The sequence below is a fragment of the Tauraco erythrolophus genome, chromosome 5 (genome assembly GCF_009769465.1).
Source record: "Tauraco erythrolophus isolate bTauEry1 chromosome 5, bTauEry1.pri, whole genome shotgun sequence".
Lineage (NCBI taxonomy): Eukaryota > Metazoa > Chordata > Aves > Musophagiformes > Musophagidae > Tauraco > Tauraco erythrolophus.
Genome location: NC_141469.1, coordinates 16,731,191 through 16,748,800, shown reverse-complemented (window position 1 = coordinate 16,748,800; position 17,610 = coordinate 16,731,191). Strand labels below are relative to the sequence as shown.

The window sequence follows — 17,610 nt, the reverse complement described above, 5'->3', positions numbered from 1 at the left end:
CAGCAATAAGGGAAACACACTAATCCATTGGAGGTGAGCTGCCATTATAGCCAGCACTCCGGGAAAGGCTGAATAAGACAGACCTCATGTCAATAAATGGTTCTGGCTCACTAGGAAGACAGCAAAGAGCTTGATGAACACCACCATCCTGATTACTGAAGGTCAGAATGAGTTAAACTAGTCCTCACCCTGAAATTCTGGCATTACTGCAGGTAGCCTGAGTCTGTAAATTAAGACAATTCTATATTCTAAAGACCAGTATTAGGCACAATCTCCTTTCCCTCTAGGAGAATAGGAAGTAGCTGCCTTATGACCCCTTCTGCTAGGATTAGAGGAAACAAGCTCTACAGCTGCAGGGAAGGACCTCTTGTCAAAGCAGCACCTCAGAAAACAGAACGGTTAGCGATGTGAGCATGCAGACACGTACGAGACCAGAAGAGTCCAATACCTAACCCAGACATAAAGAGATAACACCTCAGTCAGAAGAGTCATAGGAGGTGCAGAAACTGGAAAGAAGGGATCAAAGTAGGGCATGCCCAAGCCTTACAACAGATTCAGGGTACCAAAATGCATGGGGAACTGAGTGTGTGCTGGCCATACAGCCAAAACAGAGTAAGTAATGTCTCTGAAGAAAATCTCTTGCAGGATCTGGAACTTTGGATGGATTCAAATACAAGGTCCTATGGTTTAAGACACAATATGCTTCTATTTCTTAAAGAAGAGACATCAGTTACCATAATTACCTTTTTGGCATAGAGTAAGTTAGTTATAAATGTTAAAAGCCTAGAACTATGCTCAAAAGTAATAATTTCTAATGCATAATAGAACAGAATTGGGAAAAAATTATTTTAATAGTACCTAAACAATATAAAACAGACTGAAGATTGAAAACAATTTTGATATAGGTAACCAATGCCATGTAGTAAATCCTATCACGAAACCACAACAGCTGCAAAAAAGTTCCCCTCGCTCTTTTTTAATTGAATTATATCACTTCACGTCTGATACCACGTCTTTTGCTCTATCACCTTCTTCACTACAAGAGGACATTAATTAAAAACTTTGTCTTTTACAGACTTTCACTGTACCTTTACTTGTTTATATATATTTCTTAGACACAGATGTATATACCTACTTTAGCTATCACTGTATCTGTGTATTGTTTGCATGTGAGAAACCGTAATAGGGTGAAAGTCAAACCTTGTATCACTGGCTTTCAACGGCAGGTAAAAGGAAGATGGACTATTCATAGTTCGATTGCACTTTAAGAGTGATTCATAACCACTTGTAATACATACCTCCAAAACCAAGACCATCACTATTACCAGAACAGCTTGAGGGCTAGCTTAGAAAAGCTAGTCAGCTTCTTAGTATCTGAAATTCTGAACTACGTATTTTGAATTATTAAAAATTTGAGTTTCATACACCACAGGAATAAAAATCTGAGTGATTATGGTGCATATTTTTCAGTGCCTATCAGGAAGGCAGAAAGTAATGTCAAGGTCACATTGTCCAGCAAAGAGCTATCAAGACTCTCGCAAAAAAGACGTGATTTACTTTTTACTTTACAGATTTATTTACTTTTTAGGCAAATGCAATAGGAAAATCAGAAGCTGCATAGAACAGAGAAATTAAGCCAGAGGATGAATTTCACTACATTACCTGCTTCACACAATATTCTGTGTGGACTCTACTATGCTGTGATATGACACTGCAAGGTATTTTACAGAAACATGGGCATAACTCTCTGTGTGGCTCAACCACAAGCTAGACAATGGGAACTAGTTAAGATGGTTTACAGTCTTCACCAAAAAAAAAGCATTAGAAAAACACCACCACCCACAAACCAGATCCACGTGCAGTAACCAGGGAAGCGACAAAGAGGATTAAGTAGCAGCATCGATACCTTAAGGAAAAATTGCCAAACAATTTGCAACGCCGCTGTAAAGCTCACACTGCACTAAATGTGTCCTTACACAAAGTTCAGGCTTCCTCCACTTTTAAAACAGACGCAGCACTAGGTATTCACACAAGGAGTACAGTGTCTTAGATGCTACAAACTCGCGCTATAACTTACTCAGCACCCACTTTTCTTCACAGGCAAATTCTAAGTAAGTAATTCCCAACCCCTTATTCTTGTTAAGCCCAGTCCTCTCTTACAGCTTTTTTTTCCCTCTTCCATGAAATTTAAGAATAAATTTAAATTTTCCTCTTTCTACTACTACTATTGGCCACAATATGTTTGTATTTTTGTCCTCCTCTTCCCCTCACTCTTGGTTTGATGACTCAATTTTGTATGTCAACTCATTTTATTTCCTGAATTTCCAGCATGGTGTTTTTCTTTACTCACTCTTCCCCTTTCCACTCTATCTCTTCCTCTAATCTATTGTCAGCAGATTCACGGTGCTTCTGGTGACACCTTTATATGAATACTTTTCCTTACCAACACTGCCAACTGACTGCGTGCTGCTACAGAATCTGCAGGGAGCAGCAACCTGCAGCAGCTTTCAGAACAGAAGAAATAGCAAAACATTACTAGGAAAGAAAGAGAGAGGAAGAAAACACAAAGTCATTCACTGTGAGAGATTAGCAATAACCCTTCCTCAGATCAACCAGGGTTTGAAGCAACTCTGAAGGAAAGCATGAAGGCTGGATCGTGGGGTCTAAACTCTCTAGGTAATTTGCAATTGTAGGGTAGACAACAGTTTGGGGGAAACTGATAGCTATGGATAAAAGATGGTGGGAAGTTCGCATAGTTAGGGTTGGGATTTTTTCTTTAAATCCAGGCCAGAATAATATTATAGGCAACTCATAATAGATAGCTATTCTGTATGGAGGGAATAAAATGTTACAATATATAACCTACTTGTTAAACCCGAGGCACAAAACAGCAAATATCACTGTATTTGTACATTCTACTTTACAAACTTTTATATTGTCAAATTCCTGAAACAAGGAATATTGCCCATTTTCCAGCATCTAAAATAGCAGAAGACACAGATCAAAGAAAGCTGCTAAAAAATGCCTATACAGATAATCTCATTTCATCTAGAAGACACTGCTTACCTTCAGAATGCCAGCTATGGTGGCAATCTGAATTGGAAGGAACATGCAAGGAACTGGATACCTCTAACATGGAAACTTTTTTTTTTCCCCCAGAACTAACTGTGGCTTTGAGGGAAATAATAAGTATTTTGAGAATGTACTGCTGGTGAAACTACACCAATATCATTCTAAGCAGTCTGAAACATGCTCTCTTTACAGCAACAGTAACCATCTGGAGCTCTGTCAGAGCAAAGTGGACTTTGACAGTGGTTCCAGCAGAACCTGAGGAAGATAAATGGCTGTAGAATGTTAATTCTGTAGCTTGAGGGCAAGTGTGTATGGACACTTAAAGCAGAGAGGAAAAAGAACGAATGCAAATGCTTTGGTTAACATTAAACTGAGATTGCCGTTGCTGCTCTGCCTTAAAGGGAAAAAAAATACCCATACCAGTGGAGAGGACTACAAGGGAGGAATACTCTATCCAGCTCACTACCATAATTCTCCATTTATGTCTGAGATTAGCTTGTGCTAAGCATTCTTGGATAAAAGGGATTTTCAAACAATCCATGTTTATGACAAGGTGCTCCAACAAGTAGAAAAGGTAATCTACCCATCCTGGGCTATTTGGAATTTGAATCCTATGTCTACATAAACTACTCTGTAACTTTGTGATTGGCGGGGGAAAAAAGCTCTCTATGTTCTACCATAGAGTGTATGTAAAAATAAAACGTATTTATTTTTAGTATTTGGCTCTAGATAGACGTGTGAATCTCCACAAAAAAAGGCTGAAAAAAGTTTAAGGTGCAAAATAATCTTGGAATAGCAAACTTGGGTGTCCACTGAGAACCACCCTTGCTGTGGGCAGTAAGAGCCAACCATCACCCAACTCTCTCCTCTCCCCTGCAGCAGTACATGACAACACAGGGAATATGTCTGATCCACACAGAGCTTTTGAAGAAAATCTAGCGTCAGGCAGACACACACTTACAGACATGAAAACCAACAGCTTAGCAGGGCTTCAAAATGGCACATATGTGAAACATCACCTTCCAGTTACACTGTATGCATAGCATGTCTTTAAATATTGACATGACAATTGAGCAGTCAGGGCTTTGGGAGATGTTTCAAATCGGTGGTATAGCCCTTGCTCTCCTAGCTTCTTTCACCATTCTGGCCACGCAGTCTCCTCCTGGTGCCAGCCAGGAGGTGAGGGTGTATTTGCCTTCATTTGGTGCTCCTCTCACCATGCTGGAAGCTATGGCTCTTGTTTTTAAAGGTGAGACAAAGAAAGGGCATGCATCACAAAAAACTCTGCCAGAAAACATCATGGTGACAACAGCTATCATTCAGGAAAACATAAGCTTTTCCTTACTTGAAAACAAATACCACTAAAAGTATTCTGGCTATCCATCACGAGTTCTTGCCTAAAGCAAACTGCTGATATAAACCAATCTTGGAATATCTGACTTATCTTGACCCACACTGCAACATCACCTCCCCTCCCACCCCGGGAAACAATGCATGCAGCTCTTTTACCGCAAAGAAGTCACCATCACCTTGTTGATTACATAACTCCATAGTGATCAATCTCTTACAAGTAACACCCATGTGTTATAAACATCAGCAGAAACTTGAGAAACCGGATCCTCCTGTATTTCCATCTCCCCTAGACTCAGTATGGTATTTACTGTAGCCCCGTGAAGACCTGCAATACCATTTTAGAGAGGATACTGAGACTTTAAGAATTGTTTTTGTTCCCATTTGGCACAAAATACAAACCATTTTGAAATCCTGATCAAACAGAAAGGATTGTTCTCTACCTAATTCTGGGATAGTCCAATTTATGAGAATAGTCTACAACCAAAGCAGAGTTCATCAGCCAATGCTACATTTCCCAGAGCTGTGAGAGCTACCACGGCTACACAATGGCAAGTCAACCACCACTTTTCCCTGCCCACAGGACCCCATGATGCACAACGACTGCTGACGTCCACCAAGTACATTCTCCATTGCTGACATCTACCTCTGCTATTAATATAGTGGGGCTGTCTGGGGTTTTGTTTTGCTTTTTTTTTTTGTTTTTTTTTTTGTTAAGGCAAGGCCCTCTGAGTCATCAGAGCTAGAAGGGGAAGAGAAGCCAATTGGGGTGAGAAAGTAGAGGAAAGAAAGAATGTACTGTTCAGACTACTCTCTGTCACTGTCCAGGCTTGTTACAGAGGTAGCTCTTAAGCAAACTTCACAGACAGGTGAGGAGAAGAAAGAAACTGCTTTTGACAAATAATCTAGATGTACATACCATGCACTCTTTTTTCCCTTCCAAACAGAACTGTTTAAGTACTGTTTCCAACTGAGCACAAAACCTCAAGCCATCAAAGTTTCCAAAACAGCAACACAGTATGATTTTTGATGAAAATAAACAAATGCGAAAAAATGCAATGTTCCTTCAAACACCTGAAGCTCCTGAATCCTCTGGATAGAACCAACAATTCTGAAGTGACATTATCAATGTTCTGCTAACCCTATGTTCCTTAATTAGCTACACTTGCTTTCATAGACAGTCCAGTTTTATACCATCTACAGCATGTTTTCCACACATGCACCTCTTTTCGTCAAACACAACTTATTGTTAGTCCTACCCACTACTAGCGAACAGTACAAGAGGGTAAGGCACGAGTAACTTCAGCCCTCTACTGAAGAAACTACATTTATGTAAAATATCTATAAATCCAGAATTTTTTCAATACATATGAGAAAATATTGTTCTAGCTAATAAGTACTCTAATCAGCAGCTAATTATTTGTGTATGCATATAGAAATATAAACCCATCATATGGCTATCTATATTTTCTCATGTGTTGCGTACACCTACATATATATATTTTACACACTTGCTTCATCAACAGAACATGCGACTCTGAATGCCATTATGGAAAATATTTGTAACAAATCTTTTCTCCAGACCTGCTCCTTCCATCTTCTTGGCACTGAAGGCTGGAAAACTTTGCTTTGATATGTTAAAGTTTGTATGAATAGCAAAGCAGAGAATTCAATTCAAGGTCAACTTCTGATTTAAAAAGCAACTAATGTCCAGCTTTTTGTGTATCAAACCTGAATATGTATTACAGAGATAGGACTAACACTGTAACGTCGATTTTTGCTAAACTGAAGTCATGCTCAAAAACTGAACATCTACAGAGTCTACAGAAAGTGACAGACTGCGCTTCCATTGGAAAACAGATCTTTAAGTTGTTAAGAAGAGATAAAGAATGATAATGTCCTCAGACAACAGCATCTGAGCAAACACTCATTACAGTGTATTTATCCAAACCCAAAATTGGGCTCTAAATCTTAATAGCCCTGCATCTAAGCGTAGCTTAACACTGTCTTGAAATAAAACTAGGTTAATACATCATACAGAGAATAACTAACACAGTCGTTGCCTAAATAAAAAACATTTAAAATTTTATAACAGGTTACAGTAAAATGCACTAGGGTTCTGTAGAAAAAGAACATTTCTTTCCTATAAACACTCAAGTAGCTTCTAAGCTCTACCACAACATATAAACACACACCTTTTTGTAGCAGAAGAAAACAAAACACAATTATATGTAATTTTTAAAAATCACTCACTTGCCACTAAACTGAAAAGGGAAACGTGTTTCACATGCACAATCACACTAGTGGAAAAATCATCACTTAATATTCAGGTTACTTACAGATTTGCTGTCCAGCTTGCAAGATCTCCGCTGTCCATAATAAGGTGATTTCCGTCCAGCAGCCCTGGGGGACTACTAGAGAAGGCAGGTGTCGGTGTTGGAGACTGGGAAGAAAGAGAATCCATGCTCCCAGGTGGGGTGTCTTCTCTGGGAGAGCTGTGACTGTCAGCTAGAAAAGAGAACAGAAGTCAGTAGGATACTAAAAGAATCTTCTCATAAGCCAAAGTAGCTGCTTTGGTAAGAATGTCCTGAAATATATGCGAGAAGAAATCTTACTATCCCATCTTCACAGGATATTTTGGAGGACAAGCATTTCCCCAAAAGGTACCATTGCACAATTTCCCCCACCATTATCACCAGGCTATCTTCACAACACACCATATTCCCCATCTCCTTTTCAACATGCATTTTATGTGGATGAAACACTAGATTTTGGGGCGTTATGTTTAGACAAATGCATCACTTCAGATAAAAAAAATAGTTTAGGCCATACACATTTGCACATCTCTCTAAAAACACAGTCTCTAAGTCTCTAAAAATAATTTCATACACATTTGAGGAAATGATTGCTCTCAAGTAGCATAAGCACAATCCTATCAAACATGAAACAATGAAATTTAGAAAGGTCAGAATAAACAGGAGATCTCTAACAAGCACGCAATACCCAAGACTTACTTTTATTACTCCTTTTTAGCGGTGTTACTTTTAAGAGAACTTGTTTTATTCTGGTCTACTATTTGTTTGCATATGCTACTCTTAGAACACCATTCAAGAGGCAACACATCCAGATATGATTGCTTAAGAAAATACTAAAGGAACACCATTCCTATCCCATGGACAGTAAGAATAAGTTGACAGCACTCACTGCAAACCATGCCACACATCTAGCCAAACAGCACGTTCTGCACTGAAAAGCTAACCTTCACCCACATAGCTTTTCCCCTATAATTTTTTATTTAAACATCAGCTGCACATTTTATAAATTTTAAAGGTGGTGTATGAAATGACGACAATTGCAAACAAAGTGTCCAGCACAGCTAAGACTGCAGTCTCAAATGAGGCCTGTGGCTGTTTTCAGAACATGAATATGTAACAGTAATAAGGATCATTTCCAGCCACCCTTTACAAGGCTCCCTGCATCCTTTCCTTTCCTTTCCTCTGCCCATCCTACTCCCAAACTAGCACCCGTGAACATGGCCCACAGTCCTACTAAACAACATCACAAAAGTCCCTCTAGAGTGGATTAGATACTGCTGACCCCACAGTCCTGGTAAAAGAGTTCTGCTCCTTTGGGGCCAAAAGTTTTTTGAGAAAAAAAAATGAACAACCAAGTCCTAACAAAGCATCACAATAATATGATGAAAAGGTTGCTTGACAAGCTGTATCTCCTATATACAGTACTACGCAAGACGACGTCCTGGACAATATTACTTTCTAATTCAAAATGAATTAGTATCTGCACAGTGAACAACTGAGCTTAATTCTACTCCAAGATAAGCAGTCCTGTTGCAATAATTTCTTTCATGTATTATTTCTTTCTTAATTAATTAAAAATGCAACAACAATGAAACGTGGACAATAAAAAGCCACCTTCACTGGATAAAATCCTTCAACCAGTTCAATTCCTTCTGCTTCAAAAGCAGAAAGCTAACAAAGCACTCGCCTGCTTCCCCAGCCATCTCGCCCTCACCCCCTCCCAGCAACTCCCAGAGAACAGCTTCCCCGGAGAGTAAAATGACATACAAGTAAAAACACTGAAATGATAGAAGTGATCATCGGGAAATTTCTCCCTAAAGCAGCTGCTAATTTAAGGATCTAAATTAGCCCACAGTAACAAGGTATGATAAGCTCTGAGGAGGAGAACGTTAACCTGGAAAAGTGAGTCACTCACACTCCAGCCCAGTCCTGCTCACCTCACAGCTCCTCGCGGCACCCAGGCCACGATGCTGCCGCTCACGTTTACATGACATGACATGAGAACCGTAGGAGTGTCAGGCAAAAACTAATTAATTATATCTCATTTGCAGACGTATGTGTCACCGTGATAAACACCTGAGAGATCAGACAGTAATACTGCAATTTTACTTTATAAAAGAAACTGAATTCCTTAAAACTAAACAGACTTGAATTCATCGCAATTTCTTTTCAAAGTACTAGTATTAATGCAACCCAGATTATCAAACAACATACACCACATTTGAAGGCCACGTTTACCTCAACCATTCACTTAACATTATTAAAACAGCAGCAGAAGGAAACAGTAACCTTTCTGTTGCAGTAACCATAATATTCTTTAATATTATGAATATGACCAACTCGCCACACCTCCCTACAGAAAGCAGAGGTTTTTCTGTTGAATCATTTCTCAGAGCACACAGAAAAAGTACAACAAAACCACAATGAACACTTCAGTCACGTACAGTAAAGTCTACGTTGGAGACTGCAGAAGACAGACAATTACACTTGACATTATCATAAATGAAATTGTGCGTTTAATCTTTCCTCAAATTTTACTTCTTCCTTCCCTTCCTTCCTTCCTGAGCCAATGTTTTCTCACGGTCAATACTGCACTCAAGAATTTAAGATCAGGTTTTGAACACTAAAAACAAATTAGGTGTTTAAACAGGAAAACACCAGCTAAATTCTATGGAATTAAGCAAACACCCTCTAAAAACACGTTCGAAGACACTTTACATTTCTGATATTTTCAATTATCTGGTTTTGTAAAGTAAAACAATATCTTTATTCAGGAAAACGCAATTCTGTATAACTGCAAAAACAGATGACTAATGATCACCTAGCATATTTTCATTATTAAACCCAATATATGCTCAAAACCTATGTCCTCGAAATACAGCATCATCACTCTAATTTCAACAGTACAAAGACCTCACCCTGTATGTCAGTGACAAAAAGTTCTGCTCACTTCCGAAACGACAGTAACTCCTGCACACAGCAGAAGCCATAGAATTGTATCTAGTTAGCTCTCTGTTAAGCTTAATAACCTGCTTTTGATTAATGCCCGTCTCATGTTGGGCCAAACTGTATCTTCCAAAGAGTCTTTGTCTGAAGACATCAGCAGATGATAAAGGTAGTGGAGAACCAATTGGCTGCTAATTAACATACTCACTGATTAATGCATGCACCTTCACTTTGTTAGGCTGTATTATCTGGCATGACCCATGTAATATCAATTGCTAATAATTACAGTACCTTTTATATCCACTTTTTGTGCTGTGTGAAGGTATTTAAACCATCTCCTTTGTAAGTTTAACGCTAAATCTCTTACTGTAAGGGATTTTAGAGTTTTGAAATCAGGCACCTGTTTTATAAACCTGCTACAATTTCCCAGAGTTCTTTCTGAAGAGCATGCATCAGACCTGAATTAATGATTATTTTTGTTGTTATTGTTGTTGTGGTCCCACAAGTGCCATGTTGAGCGCTAATTCCGCCACTTCCTCCTACTCATCAATCCCCTGTTTGTACATCTAAGGCCGGCACGTTTTTGCCACAGCTTTAAATTAGTAGTTTACATGAGCTGATTGCCCACTGTGGCTAACAGACTTACAGGCACCGTTTTTAGGGACATAGTCCTCCATTCTGTAGCTGCAGGCTACGTTTTTCCTCTAAAATCTGTACACTTATTTCTCAATACAACCAAGCTTATTTTGTTTCAGTGGGTGCAGCTTAGCACATGACCACTACTCCTACGTAACTGCCATTGTCATTATTTGCAATTCCTCCTCACTTTGTCCCATATGTAAATATACCATCAAAGATTTGTATTAACCTTTCTAAATATTGCTATTACATTAGCATTCCTTCAGTTTCTTCAAACTTCTTCAGCATGCTACAAGATGTTTTAAAAATTAATATTGCCAACCCATACAACCTCATGACCAAGGAACTTTTTTTAGGACAAGTTAGATGGTTTCACAGTATTCAAAATACTCACATTGCCACAGGTCTACCTGTGAACATTTCTGCTTGATCATGCTGATTATAAATCCCACATTGATTTTCATAGCTAAGCTCTTTTTAACAATTCTTCAAAACTTTCAACAAATATTGACTGTTAGCTATTTCCTCTTTCCTTTCCCCCTCCTACCCTTTTCCGGCATTTTGCTTTCTGGAGCCAGTAAAGGTCCCAAACTGCTGGAGACTAAGTAGTCTTTGAAGTGTTGACATAGGTTGTTTGTTAAAGAGTGTTTTAATTGCTGGGATTGAATCAGCTTTATGGTTTTCATTTTACCTCAGAATTCAGGGGCTCCCTAATATTGATAGTCTAATATTTTTACTCTTTCTCTCCTCTCACTCCTCTTTACCTCCAACATTGTTCTCCAGGGAGCGACATTGTTAGGTTTCCCACTTCTATGAAAAGGCTGACTGCCACATTGGACTGACAGGTCCTTTCGAAGAGGAGCTCCAGAATCTTCCTGTTCTTTTCTACCACTTGAATTCTAATGAGCTTTTACACAATAAACTAGGGAAGATGTGGCTTCTTCTAAAGCTAATTTATATCATTCTTTGAGCACACAGTTCGGTGTTCTTGGTGCCTCCATTTTCCCCTCTCTAAAAACGTCAAACCTTCTCCCTTTTCTGTCTCATTACACTCTCATTTTTGGGTGTCAGAACAGATGAAGGACGTGAGGGTTCTCAGTATAAAAGCAGTAAGTCTGTATGATGTCTCATAAATTTTTGTCAACACTCCAGCCATCAACTCTTCACCCTTTGTTCTTCATATTTGTGGGAAGCCTCTGAGTGCCTTCAGCTTGGTCATCTTTCTAGAGTTGCCACCAAGCTGCTTCTACGATTCATCTCCTCATCCTACGCAAATAGGTGTAAGCTCCAATTTTACTCTCAGAGTTAAAACTTCTTTCATATTCTCACCCCTTTTTGCATACTATTTAATTTTTTTGACTGCTCAGATCCTTTTAAACTGTCATCTAAATTATCTTCTTGTTTCACTGTTCTAATCACAACACTCATCCAAGCCTTACAGCTTTCACTGTGCCTCTGCAACAGATACCTGTGCTTTACCTTTATGGTTGTTCATAGTTCAGACCAGCCCTATCTAGAGCCTAACCATTTACTGGTTGTGTCTAGCTGGTACTGCTTACCATTCTGTTTCTAATCCCAATATCCTTCTTCCTTCCCCCGCCGCCCCGCCTCATGTCACCCCTTCTCATAACAAAAAATCCCCACAAGGTACGAAAGTACCTATATAGACTAAGACTTACTCCATCTAGCTTCTCTCTAGCAAATATGTAACCCTCAAATCCTTTTCCTTTTTGTCTGGATGAGCCTCAGATAATAAAGGCTCTCAGACCACCCATACCAGAAATCTGAACTCAGCTTCTACCTAACTGAGCATGACATGCCTCCCAGTTGCCTTTTTTTCTCCATTTTCCATCTGGCTAGTCTAAGAATATTTTTTGTTGGCATCCAAAGTTGAAAAAAACTGAAATACTTTGGCAGTGTCAATAATCAGATCCTTACTTTACTCCAAGAATTCTAAATAAGAAAAAACATTTGTAATAAAACCTACAAAAACCAGAGAGCTAACACTTTCAGTTACTTTCTTGAGTGACAGAGTTTTCTTCCAACTTCAGCTTAAGTAAACTAAAGAAATGCATACTTTACTATTAAAAGAAAGACTAATCTTTAACATCAACATTACAACCAACATCTATAGTTCAAGAGTAGCCAGAGGATGAACAGTTTATGAAAGTGAATGTTTCTAGAGCGAATAAGGAATATCATAGAACCCTAGAATCGTTTAGTTTGGAAAAGACCTTTCTTTAAGATCATCGAGTTCAACCACTAACCCAGGCATGGCAAAGTTCGCCACTAAACCATGTCCCCAGGCGCCACATCTACGCATCTCTTAAATACCTCCAAGGGTGGTGACTCAACCACTTCCCTGGGCAGCCTGTTCCAATGCTTGATAACCCTTTCAGTGAAGAAATTTTTCCTAATATCCAATCTAAACCTCCCCAGAGCCACTTCCTCTCATCCTATCACTTATTACTTGGGAAAAAGAGACTGACATCCACCTCACTACAACCTCCTTTCAAGTAGTTATACAGAGTGACAAGGTCTCCCCTCAGCCTCCTTTTCTCCAGACTAAACAACCCCCAGTTCCCTCAACCACTCATAAAACTTATGCTCCAGACCCTTCACCAGCTTCACTGCCCTTCTTTGGACACGTTCCAGCACCTCAATGTCTTTCTTGTAGCGAGAGGCCCAAAACTGAACACAGTGTTGGAGGTGCAGCCTCAACAGTGTCCAGTACAGGGGGATGATTGGTTCCCTATTCCTGCTGGCCACACTATTTCTTATACAAGCCAGGATACTATTGGCCTTCTTGGCCACCTGGGCACACTGCCGGCTCATATTCAGCTGGCTGTCGACCAGCTACCCCAGATCTTTTTTTGCCAGGCAGCTTTCCAGCCACTCTTCCCCAAGCCTGTAGGGTTGCATGGGGTTGTTATGACCCAAGTGCGGGACCTGGCACCGAGCCTTGTTGAACCTCGTACAGTTGGCCTCAGTCCACTGACCCAGCCTGTATAAATCCCTCTGTAGAGCCTTCCTGCCTTTAAGAAGATCAACTCTTGTCCAACTTGGTGTCGTCTGCAAACTTACTGAGGGTGCACTCTATCCCCTCATCCAGATCATTGATAAAGATATTAAACAGAACTGACCCCAGTACTGAGCCCTGGGGAACACCGCTTGTGACTGGCCATCAACTGGATTTAACTCCATTCACCATAACTCTTTGGGCCCAGCCATCCAGTCAGTTTTTTACCCAGCAAAAAGTATATATGACACTTTTTATTAAGACACGCAGAATGGGCAGAACAAAACTGCCATATATCTTTGAAGTGCTCATCAGATACACAAATCATGGCAAAATAAGAGGATAAAAGACACATCTTATTCCACTCTGACACAGTCACGTGCATCTACTTGTAGACATGGGGTAATGGGAAAAACTACTAAGGACAGTAAACTAAAGATACTGCAAAATCCCTATTACCACCTTCAAGTCTGACATTTTCTGCATCGAGATGGGGAAGCAGCAGCTGCACTGCTGTGCAGCTACCCATCCTCTCCCATTAGCATCACAGCTGCATCCAGCTCTGAGATAACAAACATTCATCCACCATAAATAGCTAATTCCCCACAATAATACAGAAGTTTAACCAAGTAGAAAGTAGCTTTGCTTTTATGTTAATTTGTGGGTATGTACTATGATTTGGTTTGCACAGGAATCTCAGGGATCAGGGATAGAAAAGAAACATGAGTATCATTAATAACCTCTGCCAAGCGAGAACTTAGGTCCATGTGCTACAGCTTCAGCATCCACAGAAAACAGACATGAAAAATATAACTGAAAAGAAGTTGTCTCACACAGTTAAAAAAAACTTGAAATGATCCCATGATACGAAGTATCAATCACCCCAGAAAAGATTCAGTCATTCCTGGCAACCTAAAAGTCACTCCAGTGGAGAAAGCTTTATGTGATAGTCAGAGTGATCAGATGACTCTGCAGTCAAAAATGGCCTTTTCCAGATGCAGGACTGCATCCTTTGTTCACTATTTACAGCAGAAATCATCCTGCAGTAATCACACCAAGCATGAGGTGAACTCGGACGTTCTTCTACTACTTCAAATTTTTAAAGTTTTCTGAATTAATGAAGTCAAGTTATCTCTGAGTAAGTTAAGAAACTGTGTACTTTCGTTTATCACATCACTGAAACTGGTAAACAGAATTGTTTCTTACCTCCAGACTACAGAAATTGTGCTATTTAAACACAAAAGTTTCCAAACTAAGGTAAAATCACATAAAAGCAAGCTAATAATGATCTATTCTACTGTTAAAAATAATCATAGAGAACGCCAAAACTAAACAAGAGAGTTATTTCACTGTTCCCGAATAACAGGTACTTTGGAGGTCAGATTCCTGTAAACACTCAGAAAAATAGCTTGATATTACCGCATTTCATTATCAAAAAGTATCCATTATCCTCATGGTGCAGCAAATCCTATACACTGCAGTGCTGCCTTAGTATGCAGTTAGTTTTTACAAAAATTTAGACATCATAGACTCATACGCCTTAAAACCAATAGAGCTTTCATGGAGCAAATGGACAGCAAACGGCCCACATATCCATCAGTTTCATACTATCTTTCAAAACACACGCAGTAAGAATTAGCTCTCTATGCCAGCTATTTTATTCTCTCAGACAAACTAATTAACACAACTATTAGAGTTGACTACAGTTTTTTTTCCTAGATAAAGACCAACTTTGATATATTTTTTCAAATGCGTGCATGCACAAGCATGTGGACCTCAGGCATGAAGTAGCTTTCTTGTAGAAAGATTGTTTTTCCCAACTCCATAATGATTCAGATACGTTAGAAAAAGGAGGAAGCTGCACTAGACAGAAGTTGCCTCAAGACTGGCTGATGCAACTCAAAAATTGTAGCCAGAAAGGTGGGTGTCTGAGTTGGGGTTGGGAAAGAAATGTGCTCATCTGCAAGTTATTCAGGAGCAAGTGGCGTTTTGGGACCATGCATGCCCCTGCCCTCCTCTTTTTTAATACTTTTTTGTTTATTTCTAAAACGAAAAGTGCAATTTTAAACAAGTACCTTTCTAGATAAACACTTAACCTGTAATAGCAAGCAATTATTTCAATAAATATCTCCCTCACCGCAAGTCCTCTCTCAAAATTCAGGAGAAATATTGCTTGGATTGCTTCTTTACATCAATAAAATCCCAAAGACATATAGAATCATCGGTAAACCTTTTGCTGAGCAAGCTAAAACTAAAACAGGTAAAGAATTCCAATTTATTCCTCAAGCTGTGAAAAACAGTTCAAGACAGAGTCACGGATACAAGGTTGGAGTGTTAATTTATATCATATAATTAAATTTCGAAAGACAACAGAAATCAGATACGAGCATGCAGAAGGGTTCCTCGTTTGATTTGTGTATACTACGATAACAAGAGCAGTATCTAAACTCAAAGATTACTCATTTTTCACCAGAGCTTGCTTGGCAGGAAACCACAGACAACCTCCAGCCTTACCAGGCTGGCCAGATGCCACACAGTAATTTCATGTCTGAAAAACACAGTGATGAACCGAAGCTACTTCCTGGAAACTCTGACAGATAGTAAGATAAATGGATTATCCCACAGCTTTCATAGTTTTTTGGTAGCACTAAGTGTTTTGGGTTTCCATAAGCCCAGGCAACATTTACCTATGGTCCAGACCTGTATTGAAACCTACCAACAGAACAGCTCTAGTCTAATCAATGAGGATGAGAACTGTGAAAAACCAAAGCGGATCAAAAAGCAGTACAATGCTATCATCAGGGCTAAAAGTTCCCTAATTCAGCAGCCCTTCTTAAATGGCATCCAATACTCCAAAGTACATGCCAATCTTCTTCCATATTTCCTTTTCTTTTCTTTTCTGTTGTGTTGGCAATTCAGTCACTGATCAGCTGGAAAACATCTCTGTAAGGGTTTGTCATGGTTTAACCCAGCCAGCAACTAAACACCATGCAGCCACTTGCTCACTCTCCTCCACCCCTGGGGGATGGGGAAGAGAATCAAAAAGGGAAAAGGGAAGGAAACTCATGGGTTGAGATCAGAACAATTCAATGATAAAAATAAAAGCAAATTAAAAGAAATAATGAAAAAAAATAATAAAAATGATAATATATGATAATATATATAAACAATGATAATACACATAAACGAATGATGCACAGTGTAACTGCTCACCACATGCTGACCAACACCCAGCCCGCCCAGCGACCCCGAAAGAGGGCAATCCCAAAACTGCAATCCTGGAAGAGTGAGAGCTCCAAAGAGAGATCCCAAGAGAGTGAGAGAGAGAAAAACTTCCTGGCCAACCCTCATCTGTATACTAGACATGACTTTACACGATATAGAATGTTCCATTGGCCAATTTGGGCCTCAATCTTAAATCTAAACTCAAATCCTAAATTAGGAGTTGTGGGTCCTTTGCTCCAGCCATGTTCCCTCCCAGCTTGTTGTGCACCTGCACGCTGGCAAAACATGGGAAGCTGAAAAGTCCTTGATGTCTTAGCAACAACTATAAACATCAGTGTGTTACCAACATTCATCTCATAACAAATCCCATACTAAATCCACAACACAGCACTATTCTAGCTGCTGAAAAGAAAACTAACTGTCACGGCCAAAAGCAGGACAGGGTCCTTCCACCCCCAACAGGTAAGGCCTTCCAAAACTGTTTCCCTGAGCCGTCAAACAGCAAGAACATCACACTGTTGTCTCCTCTTCTCTTGCTATTTAGCTTACTTCACTTGCACTTACTTCCCATGACTTATTAAAAGAAGAAGTTTCTTACCACTAATTCCACAACCCATAGTGGTACCTGGATAATGACAAAGACTAACTGCTCTCACATTGCATATGTGACAGGTCTCATAAGAAAGCCACTATGAAACATTTTCAGTATGCTGCTGGCACTTGGCTGTGCCTCCTTCCTCTTTTTTTTCACCTCTCTCCTTTTGCTATAAAAGTGACTTCAACGGAGGGATGGATGAAGCAGGATGTCTACGGCTTATTGAAAAGCCAACCAAAAACAAGCTAAGTAGCCCTTAAGGAAGTTTCATCTGCTGTTTTAACTGAACATCCAGGTGAAACGTTTGTTGAGGAACCTCCTATTGGTGATGATTTAAACCTCCTAGCTGATGATTTAAAAGGTAGCAATTAGGAAGACAGATTTTGCTACCTTAATGTAGTTAGGTCAACAGTTTGTTCCATGCGTGGATTCTTCTACCACTATCCCTG

General features: G+C 39.5%; 1 protein-coding gene across 3 annotated transcripts in view; it reads right to left on the bottom strand.

The window, feature by feature from the left end:
* ARHGAP10 (Rho GTPase activating protein 10) overlaps window positions 1-17,610 on the bottom strand; it is a 159,309-nt gene that overhangs the window by 21,755 nt on the left and 119,944 nt on the right. For all 3 annotated transcript variants that reach the window (XM_086612395.1, XM_086612393.1, XM_086612394.1), the window contains one exon: window positions 6,762-6,930. In XM_086612395.1, the coding sequence (XP_086468521.1) occupies window positions 6,762-6,930 (169 nt within the window). The remainder of the gene's footprint in view (window positions 1-6,761; window positions 6,931-17,610) is intronic.